Source organism: Hippopotamus amphibius, chromosome 6 (assembly GCF_030028045.1).
Source record: "Hippopotamus amphibius kiboko isolate mHipAmp2 chromosome 6, mHipAmp2.hap2, whole genome shotgun sequence".
NCBI classification, from domain to species: Eukaryota; Metazoa; Chordata; class Mammalia; order Artiodactyla; family Hippopotamidae; genus Hippopotamus; species Hippopotamus amphibius.
The window spans coordinates 138492603-138519582 of record NC_080191.1 but is presented as its reverse complement, the minus strand read 5'-3'; the positions used below and the strand labels follow the sequence as shown (position 1 = coordinate 138519582).

Genomic DNA, 26980 nt, shown 5'->3' with positions numbered 1-26980 from the left:
TATTTGGGGATGGGTTTTTCAGTTTGTAAATGTTCTCTCCACCCATCCCTATCTTTGAATCATATTACATCATAAAAATCATAAGAGTTATTCATTCATTCATCTGTTTATTCAGTAAGCATAGTCGTAGCTTACATTTTTATAGTATTTTACAGTTTACAGAATGTTTCACAGAAATTTTCATTCAACTCAACGTCTGCATTGGGAGGCCTGTAGGAAAAATAATCATGTTATTGTTATTGTAGTTCTTGTTTGTTCAGTATGTGCTATGCAATAGGCCGTTAGCTAGACACTTTAGGTAAGTCATCATTGTCTCCATTTTAAAAATAAGGAAACTGTTCTTTAGGAGGTTAAGCTTTTTAAGATCATATGGCCAACAGGTGGTGAAAGCAGATTTCTAATCCTGATTTGTCTAGCCAAAACCCACCCTCTTTTCACTATACTATGCTGCTACTATTTTTCAAAAGAGAAACAGTAGATGGCATACCCAAATCACAGAGCTAATAAATGACAGAGCTTGAACTTATGATTCCTCAATTTGCATACTGTGGTTCCTAGAATAAACATTTGTTGAGTGCTTACTATGTGCTAGGTGCTGGGGACACAGAGTCAGCTTTCTAGTCAGGGATACAGACGTGTACGTGAATGATTTCAGAACAGTGCGCCAAGTGCTGTAATAGAAATATGTACAGAGTTACTGTGAAATTAAAGACACTTTTTTTAAATGACTGTGAAATTAAAGACACTTTTTTTAAATGAGTACCCATCTACTTATTAAAAAGTATTTGGTATTTCAAATGTTAATAAATATCCATTTTATTTGTCTTTTAGTACGAAGAACTGGAATACACCACTTATATTTGATCTCAAAGAAGGAACTGTTAGTTTAATTCTGCAGGCAGAAAGGTAATTTGTTTATCATGTTTCACTATTGAATTTGGGGTTACAATATTTTAAACTGCAATAAAGCACTCTTTAAGGCATGCCATTTACAGAATGGTACATTAGTCACTTGGAATCAATCTGTTTCTAATATTTATTGTAAAAGAAAAAAAGTAAGAGAATAAGCTCTTGGATCAGTGGTTCTGAAACTTTTTGGTCCCAGAATTTCTTTACGTTTTTAAAAAAGGTATTGAGGGCTATATGTGGGTTATATACATTGACATTTACTATACTAGAAATTAAAATTGAGAGATTTAAAAGGTATTAATTTATTTAAAAACTATGAGAATAAACTTATTACAAGTAAACATCAGAGTAATGACTAGAGAATGAGAGTGAAACAGGCAAATTACTATAACATAGTTTTGACTTCGTGGTTCCCATATGTTCTATTCTGTTCTGTTTTTGTTTTTGTTTTTAAATATGGGTTGAAACTCATTAATTTTATGAGCCAGTACTAGGCTGTGATCTGAAGTTTGCAAAACAATATTCTCTACCAAAACTTTGTGTATACAGGACTAAGAAACTCTGGGTCAATTAACTGGAGTAAAGTAGGAATAGCTATTACTCAGGAACCCACACTTTTCCATGAAAATTATCAATCTGTCAAGAACAGTGACACCTTCCCAAACCAGGGGTCAGAGTTAGAAAGCTACAACTCAATAAAACCAGGAATAAAGTATGAAGATATAATCAGCAACTACCTAAGATAGCTGCCCATGAAATCTTTTCACTAAAACCACTTACATTATTCCTTGTCCCTTTACTCACCACCGAGGCAGCTCTCCCTAGTGTTATTACCAGCTTTTCCAGCCCACAGTTTTTCATAAATAGCAAACCAGAAGGGAAATACTGGTGAGCTGTTAGAGGCTGGCACAATGACAGGAAGAAAAGTGACCGCCTGGCAAGGGAGCATGAGAAAACTAAAAGCACAGAATCGTGTAGCTGAATAGCACAATTATTCTGATGCACCAACAGATTCCCATGAGTATCAAAGCTCTCAGTTACACAGTTACTGAACAGCATGATCGTCATATTGATGACCTCGAGTGATCAAGAAAAGAGCCGTGTCAAATTTTCTACCAGCTGTTTAATGAAGTTGAACCAGTGATTTATTTATTTATAGCATACATTTTTAAAACAAAAAGACATCTTTGCCACTTAAAAGGTTAGATGTCAGCTATCTAAAAAATCGTACTTCTGAAATTCTTTTTTCTTGAAACAGTTCCGAATAAATTTATTTCTTTATATATTATTTATAAATGTATATTGAATATGCTCTTAGTAAAGGCATATGTTAATGGCATAAATGATTAGGTAATTAAAGAATATTTTATTTACTGCCCACTGCTGGTCTTATTTGTACATCTGTAAATGTTTGCCCCTTGAAACAGTGTTTACTCATAAGGAAGTTAAAGCTTTAGTGTCTTGTTTAGAAGAGAAAACGCTTTTAGTACTGAGACAAAGAAAGAATATATACTAATATGATATATCACTTGTCAACATTAGCAAGTAGTGTTTTCATACACTAATGAGTAAGGGCCAAACTGTTCAATTAAATAAGCTACACACCTATACTCAAGCATTAATTTTTGTTTTTTGTGTGTTCTTTTTGGTTTCTTTTTGTTTTTTTGTTTTTTTTAATCTTTATTGGAGCATAACTGCTTTACAGTATTGTGTCAGATCAATGGTATAGAATAGAAAGCCCAGAGATAAACCCACACACATATGGTCACCTAATATATGACAAAAGAGGCAAGAACAAACAATGGAGAAAAGACAGTCTCTACAATAAGTGGTGCTGGGAAAACTGGACAGCTGCATGTAAAAGAATGAAACTAGAACACTTCCTAACACCATACACAAAAATAAACTCAAAATGGATTAAAGACCTAAATGTAAGACTGGACACTATAAAACTCTTAGAGGAAAATATAGGCAGAACACTCTATGACATAAATCATAGCAAGAACCTTTTTGACCCACCTCCTAGAATAATGGAAATAAAAACAAAAATAAACAAATGGGACGTAATGAAACATAAAAGCTTTTGCACAGCAAAGGAAACCATAAACAAGACAAAAAGACAACCCTCAGAATGGGAGAAAATATTTGTCAATGAAGCAACTGACAAAGGATTACTCTCCCAAATACACAAGCAGCTCATGCAGCTCAATATCAAAAACACAAACAACCCAATCCAAAAATGGGCTGAAGACCTACATAATTTCCCCAAGGAAGACATACAGATGGCCAACAGACACATGAAAAGATGCTCGACATCACTAATTATTAGAGAAATGCAAATCAAAACCACAATGAGGTATACCTCACACCAGTCAGAATGGCCATCATCAAAAAATCTAGAAACAATAAATGCTGGAGAGGGTGCAAAGAAAAGGGCACCCTCCTGCACTGTTGGTGGGAATGTAAATTGATACAGCCACTATGGAGAACAGTATGGAGGTTCCTTAAAAAACTAAAAATAGAACTACCATATGACCCAGCAATCCCACTCCTGGGCATATACCCGGAGAAAACCATAATTCAAAAAGATACCACAGGGACTTCCCTGGTGGCGCACTGGTTGGGAATCCGCCTGCTGATGCAAGGGACACGGGTTCGAGCCCTGGTCTGGGAAGATCCCACATGCCGCAGAGCAACTAAGCCTGTGGCCACAACTACTGAGCCCAAGTGCTGCAACTGCTGAATCCTGTGCGCCTGGAGCCCATGCTCCACAACAGGAGAAGCCACACAGTGAGAAGCCTGCACATCGCAATGAAGACCCAACCCAATGCAGCCAATAATAAATAAATAAATAAATAATAAATCTTAAAAAAAAAAAAAAAAGATACCACAGTGTTCATTGCAGCATTATTTACAGTAGCCAGAACATGGAAGCAACCTAAATGCCCATCGACAGATGAATGGATAAAGAAGATGTGGCACATATATACAATAGAATATTACTCAGCCATAAGAAGGGGTGAAATTGAGCTATTCGTAGGGAGGTGGATAGACCTAGAGTCTGTCATATAGAGTGAAGTAAGCCAGAAAGAGAAAAACAAATACCGTATACTAACAAATATATACGGAATCTAGAAAAATGGTACTGATGAACCTAGTGGCAGGGTAGGAACTGAGATGCAGAAGTAGAGAATGTACTCAAGTATTAATTTAATTCAAGTGTACATATTTGGTATTCATTATATATGAACTTTTTGTTGGTTTTAATGCTTATTTCCTATTTGTTTTCATAGCAAAAAAGAACAATTAGCAATTCTTGAATCAAGAAATAGTTCTGGGGAATTCCCTGGAGGTCCAGTGGTTAGGAGGGCCTGGTTCCATACCTGGTTGGGGAACTAAGATCCCACAAGCTGCTCAGCGCAGCCAAAAAAAAAAAAAAAAGAAAAGAAAAGAAATAGTTCTGAATCAAGGATATTAAAGTCTTGAACATAAGATTTATAGCAGTAGTATGAGTGTAAGTCAATACAACCTTTCAAAGAGTAGTTTAACAATATATGTTAAATTTTTAAAAGTATATGCCCTTTGATCGAATTATTGCATTTTTACAAGTATTATACTAAGGAAATAAGTAATGTAAACATATAGGGATGTGTATATACTTTAGACATTCTTTAAAACAGTGAATAATTTGAAATAAAATAAATGTCCATCAGGAATGAGTAAATTAAGTAAAGTTAAGGTAAATCCATACTTTGCCATAAGTTCTCTCTATGGAGGTAGGAAGATTGCAAGAGATCTTTTGCTTTCTCTGTATTGTTTGAATTGCATTTTGCAATGTTCATAAATTTTCAAAGGAAAAAATAGCAGCCATAAAATATTTACATTTTGACTTAATAAAAAAATAAACTATACAGGACCTTTTCTCTTCTAAACAAGACACTAAAGCTTTAACTTCCTTATAAGTAAACACTGTTTCTGTGCCTTGAATAGTGCTGTCAGCACAGCAAATGAACCCAAGTCCCTGATATTAAAAATGTGGTTTTAGATATGAATACATTTACTGATGTTTACCATGTTATTTTAAAGTCAAAACATCTTATTTTAATAAATGCTGGATCTGATGTTAATTTTTGAGTCATTTTCAGTGTTTAGGACTTTACCCAGTATTTAATTTAATTTAGTACTGTAATTTAATTTTAATGATCTTTAGCATAATCTTTAATTGTGAAATATGTATTAATACTGTTTCATGAAACAAATAGCATATGGCATTTTAAAAAATCACTGAATTGTAAATTACATGATTTTTTTTATTGCCATTGTATAGAGATGCTTCTTTAGGAAAGGAAATGAATTACAACTATAATGTGAAAGGAATCAAAACTTTAGTTTATAGGGTAGTGATTATGGGCATTTTCACTTTTCTTCTCCTACCTCCATCAAAAAACAAAAACCTAGAAAACAAACCAAAACAACCAATGTTGACTTCAGGTTGTTTTTATATTTCATCTTTTATATATCTATATTTTATTATTGTTTTAATTGCAAGATTTAGATTTTTCCAAAGCATAAACTATTTTCTAATATAAAAATGAAATTATAGTAAACTCCTATTTGAGAATATATTTTTATTCTTTATTTTTTAGACATTTTCTTCTTGTAGATGGTGGTGGTATCTATTTATATTCTTATGAAGGGCGCTTCCTTTCCTCTCCAAAATTTCCTGGAATGAGAACAGATATTCTAAATGCACAGACAGTCTCTCTGAGTAATGATACCATAGCAATAAAAGATAAAGCTGATGAAAAAAGTAAGTGCATTTTTATAATTTTCTGTTACATTTTCATGAAATTTGTTAACACTGTAAAATTTTCATCAATTAACTTTCATTTTCTCATCTATTCATATGTTAACTTTATATGAAAGAATTATGAGCTTCCTAATTTGTCCTAAGTAGGAATTAATTAAGCTAAAGGTGTCATATTATTCCCAACTGACGGAACAAATAGATATTGTCACAAATCAAAGCTTAGTGGTAAGGAATAAATCTTTATATATTCAGTAGCTATTGGTATAGAGTTTGAATTCAAGAGTGTGAGTCCTAAAAATGTATATTAATTTTTAAGTTTATTGATCTTTTAAACTATTTCCTTTTTCTTTATTTAGTGACATAGCAAATATTGTGCTTCACTGTACTATTTATTTTGCTTATATATGTATATACTTTTATGTTTACATATTTTTAAACTAATGAAGTAGAAGAAAGTTATGAATAATTTTAAATTTTCATATAAAAATCTTGGCCACATTAGTGTTTATAAATAAATATGAGTATGTCAGGTGTTTTGGAATTCCATAGTAGAGTGAAACCATCTTTTTAAGGCAATGCTGTATCAGAACATGTATCCAACGGATAGTATTGAGTGCTTACTATATGCCAAGTACTTTTCTAGAAGTTGAGGGTATAATAGTGCATAAGACAGACAAATAATCAAACTATAGTCAGCTAATGATACGTGCTGTGAAGAAAATTAATGCAGGATGAGGGAATGGAGAATTCTAGAGGTGGGGTGGGGGAATGACTGTAGGACAAGCAAGTGCAAGGGTGGGAATGGGAATGGTTGGTGCCTAAAAGGAAGTGCCGGGAGGCTGTGGGACTAGGTCTGCACGAGCCAAGCAGAGAGTGATAGGAGAAGACAAAGAGTTAGATAAGTAGGAGCCAAGATCATGTAAAGACTTGGCCGTGGTAGCATATTTTCCTAGGGTTTTTCCTGGATGAATGAGATGAAAAATGGGGAACGAGGACGTTTAGACGAGGTTCACAAACCCAGAGAGTTCTGTTTTGGTCATGGTAAGTTTAAATGCTTCTTAGACATCCAAGCGGGGTTGGAGAGGAAACAATAGGATAAGCAAGTCAAGGGCTCAGGAGAGAGTTGGGGATAAGATTTACATCTGGGAGTCGTTGGTGAGTAGATGGTGCCACGCACTACATGAAATCACCTAGAAAGTGAATGTAGACAGAGAAGAGGACCAGTGACTGAGCACATCAATATTTAGAGATGGGTAAGAGGAGGAGGAGTCAGTGAAGTGAGAATGAGAGTGAGGTATCCCTAAAGCCTAGTGGAAAGATACTAAATAGTTGTTATTCTCTGTTGATACATATTGCTAAACATTGTTCACTATTGTGACGTATTACAAAAAAAAAAAAAAAAAAAAGTCTGACCTGGCTGTTAATTTTGTTATTTCATGCCATCAAAGACCTAATTCAGGAGCTAGAAAACTGTCCCACTTCTTAATTTTCAGTACTTTCAGATAGCATCACCTCTCATACTGGTAGGAAATATAATTCTCCTAAGTAGAGCTTTTCTCTCTCTTTATACCTTAGGCTTTCTCTGAGAGAGGACATTTGGTAATTGTTTTGTTTTTAAAGGACTTCCTTTCTGGCTAAAAGAGAGGAAAGGGAATGAAATGAAATAAAATAGTATTTAGATAGCAGACAGGTTTAAGATGGCTGTGTAAAATTAATTGTTAATGATAATAATTTGGAAGTCAGATTTCTGTCTTCACTAAACTTGTTTGAAAATCCCAGTGATCGCTATGAGCTTTCTATACTTTTCTTATTCAACATCACATATTTTAGATAGAAGCTATTATAAAGTATGTATGTTTCCAACTGAATGTACCTTTTTTCTGAGTTTTTTCTGTAGTTAATCACATCTGAAACATATTCCATTACTCTTTAACCCTTTGATGATTCATAGAATTTTAGAGCCAGAAAGAATTATGAACATTTTCAGGGATATGGATTTACCCACAAATAAATTATTTTACTTACATAAACTTTGATTGTTAAACAAAATAATCATGTAATTCATCCTGCCATAAACAGAAAATTTTAAAAACTAATAAAATTTTTGTAGAACTGATATAAAAGGAAAAGGAAAATATTTTCCTTATATTTAAAGAAACTAGTATTTATTGAAAGCTAGATAGAGGTATATGCTAACAATAGAAAGCACAATTGAAGTACCTGGAATCTTTAACCTGTAAAATTTTCTTTCAAGGGGGCCATCCAACTATGAAATCAGTGGTTCCTTCCGAAGTTGGGAGTTCCTTTATAGTCAGGATTCTTTGTACCAAGCACAGTACACTTATAATATAGTAGGTGGTCAATAAATACACGTTAAATGGATTTGAATACCCCTTATGGGTGATTGAGGTACTGCTTTTGACTTCCTTCTTCTCCCCATCCACCTTGCACAGACACACTATGGTGTTAGCGTGGGTGATTTGAAGCAAATGTTGGGTATAGGGGGAGGGGAAGTTAGAGAGCAGTTACTTATGTTCAGAAGCAACCCTTTCACCTTCCAGCTCCTTAGTTGTCCTTCCTGCCAGTTTCTGTTACGTATTAAAATACAGTCCAGCCTCCCATAGATCAGGGCCTATGCAGTTGTAGAAATTAGACAAGTTCATCCATATACCTCCAGCTCTTTATAATATGTGCAGTCAACAAAAGAATGGAACGCTTTTTTTTTTGTTAGCTTATATAGCTATGAAAATAAGTGGGATTAGTCACACCCAAAGCAATTTTTAAAGTGGAAGCCAAATTTTTCTAATTTTTGATTCTATACTTAATTAAAAATTCTGTTATAGTATTTTTCTTTTTCATTTTTCTCAGCAAAATTGGCGATTTTAGAACATAATTTATTGTGAAGACATAATTTCCTCTGTGAATATAGCCAGTGACCTCAAACTTAACATCCTAAGGTTTACTAACAGCTATAATTCAATATACTAAGAGTGTGATCCTCTGGAATTTAAATATCATGTTATACATATATTAGCATTTTTATGATCTTTATAAATTGTCCAGTTTTTTTGCTGACTAAACGTGTCACTTCTGTCTTTTCATTTTTGTAATTCTATGTGTGTGTTCAGTCATATGAAATTACTCTATATGGGATGAATCTTGAGCTGGAGTAGTCTGGGAATTACTCAAAGAGAATCACTAAAGCACTAACAGTCTTTTTAAAAGAACAAAGAACATCTGGCAATACTGTCATTTATGAGACTAGGAGAAGCCTTTGGTGAAACAGAGAAGGAGGCAGAGACAGCATTTGTTCCTGGCTTCTTCAATAAAATATTTCCTATAATTTTTACAACTTGGCCTACTCAGAACATCCAAGAAAGGTGGGCTTGGAGATAGAGAACTTTGACTTATCATTTTTAAGATAATGATTGATGTCATGAAAATAATCCAGGAAAGTATATAGCATGAAAATTTGACCTAAAACAAAACATAGGAACAAGGATCACCAAATAAGGAAGAACTAGCAAAAGAGAATGAGGGATGGTCCAAAATAGGAGAGAATTAGGAGAAAACAGGTTTTTTTTTGTAGCCCACATAAGAGTTTCAAGAAAGAGGATGGTCAGGAGTATCCAGTGCTGCTGGGAGGTCAAGACTAGAAGTAGATTCTTGAAGACTGAAAATAGGCTCTTTGATTTGGCAGCATAGGGGTCATTGGTGATTCGTGCAAGAGCCTTTGCATCAGTGTAGTAAGGCTGAACATCAAGGTTGAACTCGATTTCCGGCTTCCCTCCCATTTCAGGGAGCTGGAAAGTCCAAAACACTATAGTCACATGTTTGGTCTTTCTGGTGACCAGCCCCTATCCTGAAGCTATCTAGGGAACCAGCAAGAGTCTCCCCGTTAGCAGAACAAAGACACTCCAATCACTCAGAAAATTCCAAGGGTTGTTGAAGACCCGTGTCAGGAACCCAGGACAAAGACCACAAATTATTTATTACAGGGTAGTGTACTGACCAGAGGGAACTGAAGAGTACATAACGCATTGCGTAGTATTGATAGTATAGTAGGCACTCAACGCATTTTTCCTTTGTAAAATGATTGTGTTATGTTGGTCTAAATCAGTTATGAAAATTATAGACTACATCCAGATTTGGACTTGCCGTTGTTGATCCTATGGTGTGTTGATGCCATACCATTAGTAACAATTCTAATTAGGGAATGTATGTTTTAGGAAGATGTATTCAGTTCCACTGAGAAATATGACCTCATTACTCAGTAGGAATTTAATGCTGCTGCTCTTCTGTGCTGATAGGTGCACTACGGTCCAAAGGGTTAAATAATTTCTCATTAGGATTATGATAACCCCACAGAAGTTTACCAAAAAAAATTTTAATGTAATACATTATCTAATGCTTTACTTTTTTTCAAGTAATCTTCCTCTTTGAGGCATCAACTGGAAAACCATTGGGAGATGGGAAGCTTCTTGCTCATAAGGTAATGGATATTAGTTATTTTTAATGTAAATAGCCATTTTCTTCTTTTTAAAATTAATGTTTTAATTTTAAGGAAGAAAACATGGAAATGAGTTTTATATTTAAAACCAGTGTGCATTCTATATAGAGTATTTTGCCTAAAAATATTATGAAGACTAAGCACAAGTAAATTCTGTAATAGAAAGCTATATATGCAAATTAATTGAATAAAAGAATCTGACTTCTATGTTTTTTGTTCAGGCTCTTTACTGCATTTCAATAAAATGTTCTATCTTGATTAAACTTTTAGCACCCATAGTATCAGTAAATAAAAATACGTTTATACTTCAAAACAGCTTGTAGTTTTTCCATTGACCTGTCCTTAGCCAGCATTTTCTTTAGGTTTTAAGACTATAGTTAAACTGGAAAAAACAAAAACAAAAACCAAAAAACCCTATAGAAATACAAAAAGACCCTGAATTGTGAACTGTTTATTGGTTTCTTATTTTTAGCCTTAAAATAAACAAATAAGCACATTTTATTGTTATCCTTTATTTATTTATTTATTTATTTATTTATTTTTATTGGCTGCTTTGGGTCTTTGTTGCTGCACACGAGTTACGGAGAGCGCGGGCTTCTCCTTGTGGTGGCTTCTCTTGTTGAGGAGCACGGGCTCTAGGCGCTCGGGCTTCAGTAGTTGTGGCACACGGGCTTAGTTGCTCCGTGGCATGTGGGATCTTCCCGGACCAGGGCTCAAACCCATGTCCCCTGCATTGGCAGGCGGATTCTAACCACTACGCCACCAGGGAAGTGCGAGTTATCCTTCAATCAGTGACATATTAGGGTCTAAAGGTGCTTTTAACTTTATTGTTCAGTGCTCCTAGTGAAGTGTTATGTTTTATTTTTTTTCTTTTTGTAATTATTAGTTTTAAAGTTGAATAACAAGTACATTCCATGGTTCAGAAATGGAAAAGCATAAACAAGCATACAGTGAAAAAGTATTCTTGCTACACCTGTCAATATAATTCCTTTCCACCAAATAAGTAACCATCATTATTAATCTCCTTACATCCTTACAGAGATTTTTAATGCATACACAGACAAAACTGATGTATATTCTTTTCCCCTTCTTTTACAAAAATATAACATATAAATCTGCACTTTGCGTTTCTCACGCAACACTCTATTTCTGGAGATTTTTCCATATCAATACATAAAGTGCTTTCCCAATCCTTTTTCTTCCCACCATATAGTATAACATTTTATGGATATATCAGAATTTGTTTAACTTGTGCCCATATGATGGGCACACATGGAGGTGTGTTTCAGTTTACAGAATGTCAAAATATACATTATTTTATAGTGTTTTAACAGATTTCTTTCCCTTGTAAATAAAAAAAAAACTACACTTAAGCTTTTGAATTATTAGTATATTAGCAGTTAAATTATTTAACAGGGACATTTTATCATTATAAGTAGGTACGTGATATTTAATTGATCTTTAAATAAACAAATGTTCTTATAATTAAACAATTAAAATGATCTGATGTCAAGCACTAAAACTAATCCAGAATTTTCATTTTTTTTTTAATTTTAGAATGAAATTTTGGAAATTGCTCTGGATCAAAAGGGACTTACCAATGACAGAAAAATTGCTTTCATTGATAAAAATAGAGATCTCTCTATTACTTCAGTGAAACGATTTGGGAGGGAAGAACAAATTGTCAAACTTGGTAAAATAATTGTAATACATTTAAATTTTTGGTTACTTTAAGTTTTCTTGATCTACTCTGGCATATATTATACCACATAGCTTACTTGCTTGGAGGAATCTGTGAATAATGCTTTGGTCTCATAACATTTCTCAGTTACTTAATTCCATTTTAATAGCAAGTCTTTAGCTGTTACAGCTAACTTGGCATTGAAAGAAAGACATGCAAATTAAAAACAGAATGCTTCTGGGTAAAATATTCAAATTTATTTCCATAAATTTTTATGTGAATTTTTGCATGTTTCCACCATCATACAATCAGAAAATAGTCATACCTACCAGCAGTTAGTTGGGGTCTTGTACATGTGCTGATTTTAAAGATATATTTTTAATACTCATATAATGGAACTAATAGTACATTAACATTCTTTTTTAAAATAAGGAACAATGGTGCATACTCTGGCGTGGAATGATACATGCAATATCCTTTGTGGACTTCAAGATACTCGCTTTACAGTGTGGTATTACCCCAATGCGGTTTATGTGGACAGGGACATTTTGCCTAAAACATTATATGAAAGGGATGCAAGGTAACGTTTTACTGCATAGGATTGTTTATTGCTGTAAATAAAACTAACAGAGTGTTGTGTTTTTGCCTCTAATTTCAGTCCTGCAAGATATCTTCCACTTTACTTAGTCAACTAAATAAATTGTTCAGCTAAAACTAGTTTAATGAGATTTAAGTGATGGAATCAAGTTGAAAGTGTCATATAATACTATTTTATTTATTTGTTTGTTTGTTTATTCCTTAAATGAATATAATTTTTCCTTATATGGATATAATTTTCAGGTTTACTGTTGTTTAATGATAATTCAGGTCGTTTTTTCAATGTGGTTTATTTTAATATAGGCTCTCTTAAGATTTTTCTGTGATACATAACTTTGTGACAACATTTACTCTTTCCCAGGTTATCATTAATCCTGAGACTTTCAAGAATATATCTCTCTAGAATTGAATTTTTAAATTAATATTAAATATAGAAAAATATATACTGAAAAGCTTTTTTAAAAAATTATATTGTTCAAAGAAAATGCTTTTATATTCCTAAATTCTCTAAAAAATAGCAAGGAGATCTCTCACTTCTTGACAAACTAGGTATACAAAGGCTTCTCAACTCCAAATCTTAGCTTAATTTTCAAATCTATTTTGAGTTCATTTTTAATGTTTAAGCTCACAGCATTAGCAAAACCAGAGAGGCATCGTATAAAAAAATATTTAACTAATGAAGAGAAGTTAGCCTCTGTTCACCTCATGTTATTCTGAGAAAATAATCTTGGAATCAGCTTAATTTTTAATGTTTATACTTTTAAAAGCTGAAGCTAAGTGCTTTAATCATTTGTGTGATTTACCTTAAGACTTAGGAAAAAAAGATCATTTCAAATGCTTTTAGGCATAATTCTGAAATATGTGATAATTTTTTTGCCCTGTTAAAATATTTGTATATTTTACTCTAAGTGTGTATAGCAAATTAGAGTCCAATATTTATTTGAATATATACATTCTTCCTGGGTTAACTTTTTTGGGAGTGTGTTTTGGAGGTTGGAGATTTTATATGTATGTCAGGGGTCAACTCCCCAAGTTTAATATCTATGAAAAATTTTGCTCAGAATATAAGTTGCACTTTGCCTTTTTTCAACAGTGAATTTAGTAAAAATCCCCATATTGTGAGTTTTGTTGGAAATCAGGTAACTATAAGAAGGGCTGATGGCTCACTGGTGCACATCAGCATATCACCATATCCTGCTATTCTCCACGAATATGTAAGCAGTTCAAAATGGGATGATGCTGTAAGACTTTGTCGTTTTGTTAAGGTACTGTACATTTCAGATCTGTAGTTATGTATATATTGTGTATTAGTTTATACAATATCTTTGTGCAAAATGAGAAATAATAAGAGCTAAGGGCTGGAAAAACTGCAAATGGGATCACATCTCTTTTTTTTAATAAGTGAAGACATGAGTAATACAGAGAGATAGATATTGCTGTGTGATTTATTCTCTGAAGAAGCTTTAAGTGAGTAGTTTCTTCTTAATGGTACATATAAAAAGCCTCTTAAAGAACTAAGTTCCTCTCAGATGATTTGTACAGCTAAGGTTAAGAAGACTACTTCAGATCATCATTTCCCAACTGATTGAATCAAGTATTTTCCAAGCATATTTGACCACTGAACTCTTTTGTTTTGCCTTGGTTAGTTCCCTTAGACTACACTTTTGAGAAAGGACTTTTAGATGCTTTTCCTTACAATGGGTTGTTGGCGGCAATCTGTTGTAGCAGCGTTCTGAGAACCTCAGTATTTCTCAGGTTCCCTGAGAAATTCTTCAGCATCTCATCAAAAAGACTGGAGGGCTTATAACCTTGTGTTATCGTGAAAGTATATCATAAGTTCAAAAATAAACCTTTGATAATTAGAAATTAACATTTTCAAAAAACTTTATTCAAAACTTTCTCTCTGTTATTAATATATTTTAACAAAGTAGCCACAGTGAAATTTCCACATCATTAACTTATTAAATTGTTGGTTTTTTCAGCACCATGCTCATTAATTTTTTATTTTCCATTAAAATATAACTTTATTACATTTTAATTCACTGTTTATTTTAAGGCAGTTCAGCCACGTAGTTGAAATAATTGTTCTCATATTTCACTTTAGGAGCAAACCATGTGGGCTTGCCTAGCTGCTATGGCAGTTGCTAATCGAGATATGACTACTGCAGAAATAGCCTATGCAGCAATTGGTGAAGTAAATAATGTTTACTTATGTGTATATGTTTGTGTGTTTTTCTTACCATAAATTATTACTATCCACTTCAAATATGTTTCTTCTTTTTTAGATTGATAAGGTTCAGTACATCAATTCTATAAAAAATCTTCCATCTAAAGAATCAAAAATGGCCCACATGTTAATGTTTAGTGGGAACATACAGGAGGCTGAAATGGTGCTTCTTCAGGCTGGCCTTGTTTATCAAGCGATTCAGATCAATATTAATCTGTACAACTGGGAAAGGTAATAAAAATGTTTTTCATCAATTCCAAAACCTGATTGATCTTAATGTATTCTTCTCTCTACCACTTAGTAAATTACATCTTCCACTGTACTTAATAGTTTCCTAATATCATAAAAGAATTTATTCACATTTATATTTGTGAGTAGTTTGCCATTAAAGATTTTTTGCTGTCTCTGAATCATAATTGACTGGAAGTTTTCTGCAAAGAAGAAAAGAGAATCTCGGGTGTCTCCAGAATTTCTGATTTCAGTAACTGAATAGATGGTGCTGAGAGTGTTAGCAAATTTGGAAGAGATGTTGGATTTGAAATATTTGTGAAGAGATAAGTGATAATAGTTGATTATTGGACCTGGAGCTCAAGAAACATTTGAACAAGAGATGCAGATTTAGGAGTCAACACCAAATGAATGGAAGCCAGAAGAATGGATGCAATTGCCTGGGGAATGTGTGCAGTCAGAAGACATCAATTATATTTTTGGGGTGGGTGAAAAAAGAGAAATCCACTGAAAGATTGAGATAAAGCAGTCAGACAGGCAGAGAGAGGAGCCAAGAAAGATTTGTGAAGCTAAGGAAAAAATACCAAAGGATTTGTAATAAGGAGTGGTCAGTAATCTTCCCCGCTACCTTAGGCTTTGGGACAGATTGCTTTCTGAGACTGAGGGGCGGGCTGCTCTTCTCTATGACTTATTAGGTTTCTCTACTCATTTTCTCGGGTATGTATCTCTCAGTGAACAAGGTTGTAGTGCTTATATACACCTGAAGTTACTGTGTTATAAAGTTGGCATGTTGATTTTTCCAGGTTTGAAATGTCTCATCATCTTTGTCTCTCTCTGTGCTCAAAAATAACCCATGAATCTTTCTATTACTGGCCCCTTACATGTAATTCCCTTAGATTAGAATTTTTATAGTCCTGTCTCCGTCTTCCCCTTGAATAGAGGTAACAGAAATGGCTAAAAAAAGTAACAAAAGGTAGTTAATTTTGTTATCGACATACTGTAGTCTCTTTATTTATTTAATTTATACATTAATTATCTGTACTCGTCATACAATTCAGCCACCCTGTTTCTATCCTTTATTTACACAAACTTGTCATTGTTTAGCTATACAAAGGATCATGAAAGATGTTTTAGGTTTTACAAACGTGAATAGGCCATTGTTCTTGTCCTCAATTTATTCATAATTCATAACTATTAAAGTAACTATTTTGGAAAGAGACGGTATGAATAATATTTTTAAAACTGTGTTTTAAGGAACTAACAGAAAATTGTATATACCATTACTAAGCTATGCATTCCATGAGAAATAGGGAAGAATGGTGTTCACAACATATTTCCAACCTATACTTCTGAGAAAATATTTATGTTGGTAAATGCTAGGCATTCCTACTTATACAGCACTCTGAACACCATACAATATAACACATGTTTTAAAAATTATCTTTATATTACAAAGCTTACAACCTACTTAGGAATTCCATTTTATGGTCACTAATAATAGTGAAGCTTCTATTTATTAGTGATGTACCAAGAATCATGTTAAACACTTTCCATATATCATCTCATTTGGTCATCACAACATTATACAAATGAGGAAGTCGAGGGTTACTCACAAGTAAGTGGCAGATCTAGGATTTGAACCTGAGTCTTCCAATATCAAAGAGAACCTGAATTTTCTACTAGTACCACAATAAAATATACACTGCTGATGCCACTACTTACTTACAGCACTGATGTGTATCTCTTTTGTTATTTATCTTTGTAAATTTTTATGTCATCTTTCCCCTTCCAGACTACACACCTCTTGAAGGATAGAAACATTTTATCATTTTATATTATCTATGTACACAGTAGGTACTTAATATTCATGCTCTTAATCTTTATACACTACTCTTAGTCCTTTTGCCGTGTGCTTGCTCTACAAACATTGGGTGTAGATACATACGGTGTATAAGTACCAGAGCAGGTCGATGAAGCAATTTGCCTCTGATGGCTTCTATCGATGGCCTATAATACAGCCCTCTGAACATTTCTTGTACCTCCTTGACCTAAGTGAAAATTGCGTCTTTCCAGAGGACACTCTTCCCTACCAGTTCTCTCAGATGGAGTCAGTTTATTCTCTCTGACGTCACTTTCCTTTGGTCTGGGTGTGAGTGTAGTTGGTGTCCTTTTTGCCACCTCCATCTTTACTTCTCTTGTAAAATCTCTGATCCTTCGAGACTTACGTCACGTGACCATACTTATCCCCTGCTGTTAATTTCACATCTTCCCTACTATCCCTACATCCTGCTCTCTGTACCGCCCCTTCCCCTCCTCCAGTTTTCAGCAGATGACTGCCTTAAGATATTAGATCTCAGGGAGAGGGAAACAAGAGGGACATAGAGATGTAATGGGGAAAGAGAATGAACGCTGGGTGTTCCTCCATTCCTCCTGTCTACCTGGCATCTCCTTTTCTTATGCTTTGTGTTTTTCATCTAAAGTATAAACCAATGGGTTGATCAAATGCTAATAGACCTCTGTGCCTACCTGACAAGTTGATAAAGGTAAAGGAATATTGTTCAAGACTTCTGATTACTATTTACACACTTAAGACTCCCAAATGTGCATCTCCCTTCTAGGCCTCTGTCCTGCCCATGTCTGCTTCCAGAACCCGATTATCCACCTGCCTATTCAGCATTTCCATTGGATGGCTCATGTGTTTGAGTTCAAATTTATATTTGTTCCCTCATAAAATTGGTCCTCTTCCATGGTAATCTATCTTATCTTTTCAGGCTACCCAAAGCTGGAAATTTAGGAGTTACTTTTGACATTTTCCTTATGCTCTTTCCCCCATATTCCAATTACCAACCATTTTCCCTCTCAAATATCTCTGGCACTCATCCACTTTGCTACCAGCACTCTTGTCTAAGCTGATGCAAGTTTTTCTTTTTTCTTTTGGCCTCACCACACGGGCATGTGGGATCTTAGTTCCCAGACCAGGGCTTGAACCCTCGACTCCTGCAGTGAAAGTGCAGAGTCTTAACCACTGGACTGCCAGGGAATTCCCTGATCCAAGTTTTTCTTGATAGAACATCATCATTGGTCTCTCTGCGTCTACTTTGACCTTTTCCTATCCATTCTTCACACTGTAGTCATAGCGATCTTTTCACAATGGAGATCTGATCATGTCACTCTTGACCTCTGACTCACTTAAATGAAGCTCATGGTTTCCTATCACGTTTAGCATAAATATCAAAGACGGGAGAAGAATGACTTCAAATAATCAGCAGAAGTAATTATAACTGCTAAGAAACTCTTAAGAAACTTATGTATGGTCTTCATTTCCAAATTCTACAGATATTTCTGAAACCAGTTGAAATATTTCTTCCTAATGCATATTCATTCACTCAGCAGATATTTATCAAGTGTCTGCCATACCAGGCATATTTAGATATTACATGGAGATCTGCTTAAAACAACAACAACAACAGTCTTTTGGTGAAATGTCTGGTCATTTTTAATGACTTGTTCGAAGGGGCTGCTGAATGGGACAGAGACAAATGTGGTGGTTAAGAATGGCGGCTTTGGAGTAAGACCTGGGTTTGATTTCTGGTTCTGCACTTACTAGACCTGTGATCTTGGACAGGTTACTGAGGCTCTGTAAGCCTCAGTTTCCTTGTGTTTAAAATGGTGATAGTAACAAAAACCACGTATTTGTTGTTGGGATTAAGTAGAATAGCATGTGAAAAATCTCTTAGCATACTGCCTGAAACATAGTAAGCCTTCAATAAATGGTAGGTATTATTCATTCTTTAAATATTTATTGAGTGTCTCTAGGGTGCCAGGTTTTAGGCATGGGGGATACAGCAATGAACAAAACCAACACATTTCTGTGATGACAATTTTGATTCTAAATGATATAGCTAATATAAAAAAGTAGAAGTAAGAGGAATAAATACTTGGATCCAATATAGGAATCAACTTATAACAACATAATCCAAAGAATGGCTTGCTTAGAGAGCAGACTAATCCCCATCTGCGAAGATATTCAAACATAGGACAAATGAAAAAATCATGTGACTGATTGATTAATTAATAAGACTTCTTGCATGCCTATCTATGCAGATGGTGGCCTTTTAAAAAAAGATCTTATTTTTTCTCTACATGTATTTCCCTCTTCCAGGAGTGAGTAAATAATTGTTCTCATAATCTAAGATTTCCAGAACTGGTTTATGTTATCAAATAGTGTTTTGAGTTTTTAAAAAATGTTTGAGTGTTGTATATATCCCAGAAAAGTCTGGCAGGGCTTTAATTTGTCTGTCTTTTATCAGGAGGGTAAGCCCACATGTGGTATCTGTGTAGCCTGAAGCTGTGCTGGATGGTAAATTTTTGTGTTGGGGTGGGTGGGGAGGGTGGGGAGGTGATTAAGCTGTCTGACAATTTGGATTTGTTGAGTTTTAGTTACCTTTGTCTATCCAGTTCATGAGGTCCAGCAGGAGTGGGATATACAGGTGTGAAGCTGAGGAGAGGTCCTAGACGTTGAGGGAAAGCCACTAAGGGAATTATCAGCCTTTGGAGTTGTTGCAGCCATGAGTATGGCTAAGATTACTTACAAGAATTTAAAGAATTTAGAGGGCAGCAGACAGATTTCTCCTGAAATTCAACACTTAATGATCTGGTTGAAGAGGAGGATTCAGCAAAAGGGATCAGGAGGGACCAAAAAAGATGGAATTTAAAAACTATTTATTATGGAAAATTTCAAAGTATACAAAAATAAAGAGAATAGTATAATGGATCTCCATGTACCCATCACTCGGCTTCAACAGTTATCAATTTGTGAATAATCTCTACTTCTCCTCTGCCCCTCCCCACAGTGTTTTAAAAGCAAATCCCAGTCATCATATCATTTTATCTATGAATATTTCAGTATGTATCTTAAAATATTTTTTAATCCAGCCACAGTATCATGATCACACTTTTAAAAGTTAACAATAATTCTATTCAGTGTTCTTATTTCTCTGATTGTCTCATAAGTGTTTTGTTTTAAGGTTTGTTTGATTCAGGATTCAAAAAGGGTCCATATGTTTTAATTGGTTGACACATTCTTAAGTTTCCTTTCATCTGTAGGTTCTCCTATTTCTTTTTTGTGTTTTCTTGCTATTTTCCCAGCTGAGCCTGTAGAACTTCCCATACTCTGTACTTTGTCGATTACATCTTTGTGGTGTCATTTAACATGTTCCTCTGCCCCCTGAACTAGTTGTGAATTGGTATTGAATGTAGGAACTTGATTAGATTTAGGTTTAAACTTTCCCCCCTTTTGGTAAGGATCCATCAGAATTGGTATTATGTGTATTTCCATAATAATTGGTCATCTATCTGTTTGTGATGTTAGCAGCCATTGATAGCCATTGCCCAGATCCATTAATCAGTTATGGTGATATTCTAATTCTATCCTTCCAGAATTCTAGAACGATTGAATGTAAGTATTGGGTGATAAATATATTAGATTGCTTTTAGGATCCCTGAATTCTATATTTGTTTAAATCCTTTAGAAGGAAACAGAGTTTACTTTGTTAGTATGTGTTATTCTACTTGAGAAGCATAGTCTTACTGCTTTGTGCTTCTGTCATTTATATTTGAATTTGAAAATTGCCTGCAACCTAATAAGATGGAGCCCTTGAGGAGTTGTAGGTACGTAAGTTGTCTATTTGACATTCACTTTGGACATTAGGTGTAGTCTGTTTTCAAAAACTGAAGTGAACAGAGGTAGAAACTAGAAACTCCAGGTATGCAAATCAATCCTTTATGTAAGTATTAATAAAAATTGTTTCTCTACTTATACTAGTTATATAAAGTGACTTTGCTTCATTCAAGTTATGCAAAAAAATTATACTTTGAAGTTATAACATCTTTTTATATAACTTCTATTTAAAATCAGAGCGGATACATGGATTTTTTCCAGCCCCATAATCTAATGTTACATTTGTTTGGTTGCCAAATGACTATTTTAAAGCTAGAGGCATACTGTTCCCATAACTCTTAGATAATTTGGAGTAAGTTCCCTCCTAAATGTGGTAGAGAAACATTTTTTTAACCAGCGTGTGCTTTTAGAAAACATTTAAAATAGCACATATCATTTGAATATTTAACTTTAGCCATTGCTTTTAATCAGATAATTAATACATATTTTATAATAATAATAATGACTAATAATAGGTAATTCTTAGTGTCTAGTATCTAAATACAGGATTAGACATCATATTCTATCCTTTCTACATAATTAAATGTGTTGATGTTCCATAAAAAAGTATCTCTTTGGAATTTTTGAAAAGCCCCAACCCGGAATAGATGCTTATATATTCCCCACTTAGGACACTTCCAGTTTTGCACAGTCAAGGACTCCTTCCCCCATCATGTACAATAGTAAGGAAAGAATAAGAAATGGGACTTCTAAGGTGACAGATAGGTAGTTCACCAGAGTCTCCACTCGCACATATAGCACTGGAATCAGAGCCCTAGGGATATGTAGGAGGATGATATGAGAGAGGGTTCAAAGAATTAAGGCATCTTTACTTCTGTTTCTCATCTTTTAAGCCTCTATGAATTGGGGTTGTTGTTTTTTTGCCTTCTCTTGTTTTATGCTTTTGTTCCTATATATTCTAGTACCTTGACACTTTTTTTTCCTGTGTATCTTCTTTTTCTCTGAAAGACTTAAAGTCACAGAGGGATGAGGGAACTTTGTGAAGGTTTTATGATGGGTACCAAATACTGACCCTCGGATTTAGCAATATGGTTTACGTGAATATATTTTTGTAAGAAATTATTATAGTGAACTTTGATGTTATCATTTGTATTATACATGACTTACATTCATAATTTTTCATATTGTCTTTAATATCTCTCTCAGTTGTCTATCATTTGTCAATTAATACACACATAATATCTAAAATGGTTTTCAAAGTGACTAGTTTACATCAAACCAAAGCGTGCTAAGAATCAAACAGATTTTCCTACTAAACAGTCACACATTGCAAAAGTTCTAGTCAGTAGTCAGTTTTGTCTAAAACAACAAGTTCATAGTTGGCTCTGATAAACCATGAGTGGCCTATTCAGAAGTCATATGTCATATTGGAAAGCAAGAGAACTTGAGAAATAATGTACTTTGACGATTATGATGACCCATGCTTTAAAACATGATAACAGTGAACCGTATAGGAGAGCTATATTCTACTGGATTGTTCCTGGCTCAGCTAATATGAGCTACGCACAGGATCACAGGTTAGTTGCTGTCGAAAACCCACCTGCAAAAATAGACCTGGAACTGAGGAATAATCTTTTCATCTCCCTCCAAATTATCAATATATAGATTTTATGTCTTTGGTGTTATACCACTGATTTTAGCAATTTATTTAGTTATTGTCTGCTATTTAAATAAAATATTACCTTAAAAATAACTTAGGGGACTTCCCTGGTGGCACAGTGGATAAGACTCCATGCTCCCAATGCAGGGGGCCCTGATTCGATCCCTGGTCAGGGAACTAGATCCCACATGCATGCCCCAAATAAGAGTTCACATGCCACAACTAAGGAGCCCGCCTGCTGCAACTAAGACCCTGTGCAACTAACTAAATAAATATTTTTTAAAAACTTAGTTACATAGATAGATATTGATTGGATTATAAAATTTAAATGGCTATTAGCTTTTTCTAAGAATAAAATGGCAAAAGATATTTTATTATCCTCAAATTTTATTTTCATAGTATTTTTAATTTACTGTACTAATAATGTAAGGATATCAGTATTTAGTTGAATATTGAACAGAATAAATTCATTACAGAGTTAAAAAATGGTCAGGATAGTCAAACCACTTACACTGGGGAAGTTCATTCACTTGAATTTTGCTATGATTTCAATGAATTTTTCAATGAAAATTTACCATACACATACTCTGTAGTACTCACCAAAGAGAAATGAAACCCAGGTCTCCCTTCAATAACTGTATAGGTTAGTGGAAGGAACAGATTCATAATAGTTACAATACACTGTAAGCAGGGCCGTAATAATAGTATGTAGAAAATGTTGTGTAGCACAGAGAAGCTATAATTGTCATTTATTTCTACAAGGAGAGCTGGTCAGGGAGAATAGATCATGTTTGGTCTGGACCCTGAAGTGTAAATGGGAATTTGCAGGACGGATAAGGTAGGGAATGACATACCTTTCATGTTGAAGGGATCAACATAGACTGTTTGTCCCACCCTCTTACCCCAAAACTTCACTGCCCTTAGAGGCTAACACAGCCGTGCTGATAATCTGTGTTATTTCTCATTATAGGGCACTTGAATTGGCTGTAAAATACAAAACACACGTTGATACAGTGCTTGCATACCGTCAAAAGTTTTTGGAAACATTTGGTAAACAGGAAACTAATAAACGATACCTGCAGTATGCAGAAGGTGTAAGTATTATGCAGTATTTGATAATAACGTATATGCTTTTTAAGTATATATTTTTCATCTTGAGACAAAATTTGAATAATTCTTACCATAATCTCTAAAAAAAACCTACTTCTTGCCTTCCAATGTTGCAGTCTTAATTTGACTATATAATTATATTACTGAGTATTTTTCTGGACTCATAGCCATGTTTTGATTAACTTAAGTCTCTCTGTAATCAGCTTGTGTTAAGGTTGTGTGCTGATATTTTTAGATAAACCATGTAAATGGCGAGGATAAAGGCTTCTAAGTCCTGAATTCTCTCTTCCACCAGCTGCCCTTTCTGCTGCAGGGGAAGTACATAAGCACAGAGGGCACCAGCCAGAAAATGGATACTTCGCCCCTTTGCAGATTCTAGGGACCCTGGTTGCACTTCAAGAGGTGCCTAACCTGGGTAGACTTCACCGCCTAGAACCAAAGAATGCTAACCTTTTGCCTCTCAGGTTCCTACCAGAATTTAAGGTTTTATCAATCCAGTTGGAAAAAAGCCATTCCAGTACATATCAGCCCACAAGGAGAGCCAACACCTGGAGCAGAAATGATTGTGGCCACCTGCCCAGGTCCTTTTAGACTCAGAGGACAGAAATAGAGCTCACCTCTAGCCATGCAGATCCAAGAGACTTGTAATCCCAAGACAGGGCCAACCTTGCTCCCAGCTCTGTGACCTAGTTGATTTCCTTAGCCTTTTAATCATTCATTTATTCAAAAAATATTTATGAGTGCTCACTCTGGGCCAGGCACTATGCTAGGTGTTGAATTAGATATGGCTTCTATCTTCATGGCGCTTATGGACTATGTGGGAGTGCTCCTCCTGGGAGATAGAATAAAATGGAATCTTCCTAGGGGGCAGAATATATTAGAGGAACCTTGGGAAGAAGGATGTGGAAAGAAGGCATCTACTAAAGGCAACATTATCCATTTGCCGTATCTATTATTTTATTAAGCTCTTTATTGTAATATAATTGCTTTACACTGTTGTGCCAGTTTTTGAGGTACGTCAAAGTGAATCAGCTGTATTTATACATCTATCCCCATATCCCCTCCCTCCTGCGACTCCCTCCCACCCTCCCCATCCCAGCCCTCTAAGTCATCACCCATCATCGAGTTGCCCTCCCTGTGTTATGCAGCAACTTCCCACTAGCTATCTATTTTACATTTGGTAGTGTATATATGTCAGTGCTACTCTCTCACTTCATCCCAGCTTCCCCTTCACCACCCCCCACCCCGTGTCCTCAAGTCCGTTCTCTACATCTGCATCTTTATTCTTGGCCTGTCACTGGTTCATCAGTACCATTTTTTTAGATTCCGCATATATGAGTTAGTATATGGTATTTGTTTTTCTCTTTCTCATTTGCAGTATTTAGAATATGAAGTGTCACGAGCCACCTTTGGGGCCTTCAGAACAGTTTTCAGGGTGACGACGCCTTTGGGGCTGTTCTTAGTCCTGCAGTGCAGCTTCATCATCTGGGTCCGGGATGGAAACAAGCCATGGGTTTCTTGGTGGAAACGGATGTATTTTGTAGAAGCTTTCTTAGAAACAAACAAAACTTTTTTATCTGACTCAGAGCTGTTTGCTAATGAATTGAATCCTTTGGGAGTGTGGGCCATGAGGGCCTCCCTGGGAGCTCTGAAGGCTGTGCTCTTAATTCACATACTGTGACAGCGACCACCACCACTACAGCGCCAAGCAGCGCCCAGAATCATCAGTCACCTAATCTCTTTTGTCTCGGTTTTGCAAATATGACAGTGTGTTAAAAATGTGCACCCGTCTTAAATTTACTTTATTGTGTAATTTTAAGCGGATTCGTGCTCCTCTGCTTCCTCCTCCTCATCATCATCATCAATATTTTTTTCACTGTGTTCACATTAGGTGCTGTTGAGGACATAGAAAATATATTTTTTTACCCTCAAGGAAATTACATTTCAGATAGTAAAAGCTTAACATTCTTATCTTCTTTTTCATTATATATGTAGTCAACTATAACTGACGTATGATACCTCAGTCACAAGAGTAGCAGAAATGTTCAAAGTGGGATAATCAGAACCACATGGCTTTTTTCAGTATTTTGTTTTCTTTTCATCCTGAAACTATATAGGTTACTTTGACTCCCTATGGCACTATGTTCTAGTTTCCAGCTTTTCTTCTTCATAAATGTAATTAGGACGTTAACTAGAAATCATAAAGCAGTATTTTAAGATGAAAATTATCTTTGACTTGAAAATTATCTTTGTCTTAAAAATTATCTTAGCCAAAATTGTAATTATATAAACTCTTTATTTCAGAATTCGGAATTGAATAGAAAAAGATCATTTTTAAAAACATTGAGAAATTTATTCTAGGTATGTGGTGAATTCAAATGTGCCCACAGTGCGTAACGTAAAAGTTAATAAGAAGTGAAGTTTGACATACATTCCTATTTGTGAGCCCTGAAATGTTATTTTGGGCCTTTCTCATTTAAAATATGGAAATCTGAGATCCATACGAGGTGTACTGTCTTCTAAGAACCCCGTTAGAGTCATTATACCTGGTCTACACTGAAGTCCAGTGTTTGTAAAATAACTTATGAGTCTGGCAAATAAAATCCACTTGAGGAATACATTCAGTCTACTAAATACATACACTGCGCAGGAAGAAAAGTAGACGAGCCAGGCAGTGTTTAAAGCATTATGCCAGGAGGAAGAAAAAACGAGGGAAGAACAGGAGAGAAAATAGTGAGAGATCGTTAGGTGATAGCTCACTTGCTGGGTAATCAGTTACCTTTTATTCACTCAGTATTTATTGAGTGCCTCCTGCAGACAATGTGCTCTCCCTGGTGGTCGGGATATAATAGTAAACCTGGCAGACACTGACCTACATGAAACTATATTCAAATGGAGGTGATAGTTAATTATACAGTTAATTGTTCATTTCAATTGTGATAATTGCCTTGAAGGTAGTATACTTCGTGCTGTAAGACTTGATGAATGGGGAACCTGACCTAGGGTGGGGGGATCTGCAAAGATTTTTCTCAGCAAAGCAAATGATGTCTGAGCTGAGCTCTAAAGGATGGATAGTAGAAGCTGACTGAGGGTGGGGGTGGGGGAGAGGGTGTGGGGATGGACATGCTCCAGGCAGAGAGAAGGCTCTGAAGTGGGAAAGAGTGATGAGCAAGAGGCAGACTGACCTGAAGTTTTCATAGGGCAAATCAGATATACTGGGTTTATCCTAAGATTAATGTAAAGATATTGAATGGAAGTGACACGATCACTTTACCCTTTTAAAATCCCAGTTCCTAAGTAGAAACAGAAACTTAGAATTTTCCACAAAATTATACTTCGGAAATTGTATATTTAGTATTTGTTAGTTTTAATTTTTTAAATTTATTCCACAAAATTATCTTCAGTAGGATTTTGTCAGTTAAAGGATATGATAATAAGAGGAAATGCATGGGATCTTTATTTATTTTTTTTAAAGACCTATTCTTTTTTTAATTAATTAATTAATTAATTGGGTGCATTGGGTTTTCGTTGCTGCTTGCAGGCTTTCTCTAGTTGCGGAAGCGGGGGC

The 26980-nt window shown here is 34.9% G+C and overlaps 1 protein-coding gene across 4 annotated transcripts in view; it reads left to right on the top strand.

The window, feature by feature from the left end:
* IFT80 (intraflagellar transport 80) overlaps positions 1-26980 on the top strand; it is a 111949-nt gene that overhangs the window by 79259 nt on the left and 5710 nt on the right. For all 4 annotated transcript variants that reach the window (XM_057737841.1, XM_057737843.1, XM_057737842.1 and 1 more), the window contains 9 exons: positions 832-906; positions 5556-5719; positions 10147-10211; positions 11787-11922; positions 12343-12490; positions 13601-13772; positions 14612-14701; positions 14793-14965; positions 23273-23396. In XM_057737841.1, the coding sequence (XP_057593824.1) occupies positions 832-906; positions 5556-5719; positions 10147-10211; positions 11787-11922; positions 12343-12490; positions 13601-13772; positions 14612-14701; positions 14793-14965; positions 23273-23396 (1147 nt within the window). The remainder of the gene's footprint in view (positions 1-831; positions 907-5555; positions 5720-10146; positions 10212-11786; positions 11923-12342; positions 12491-13600; positions 13773-14611; positions 14702-14792; positions 14966-23272; positions 23397-26980) is intronic.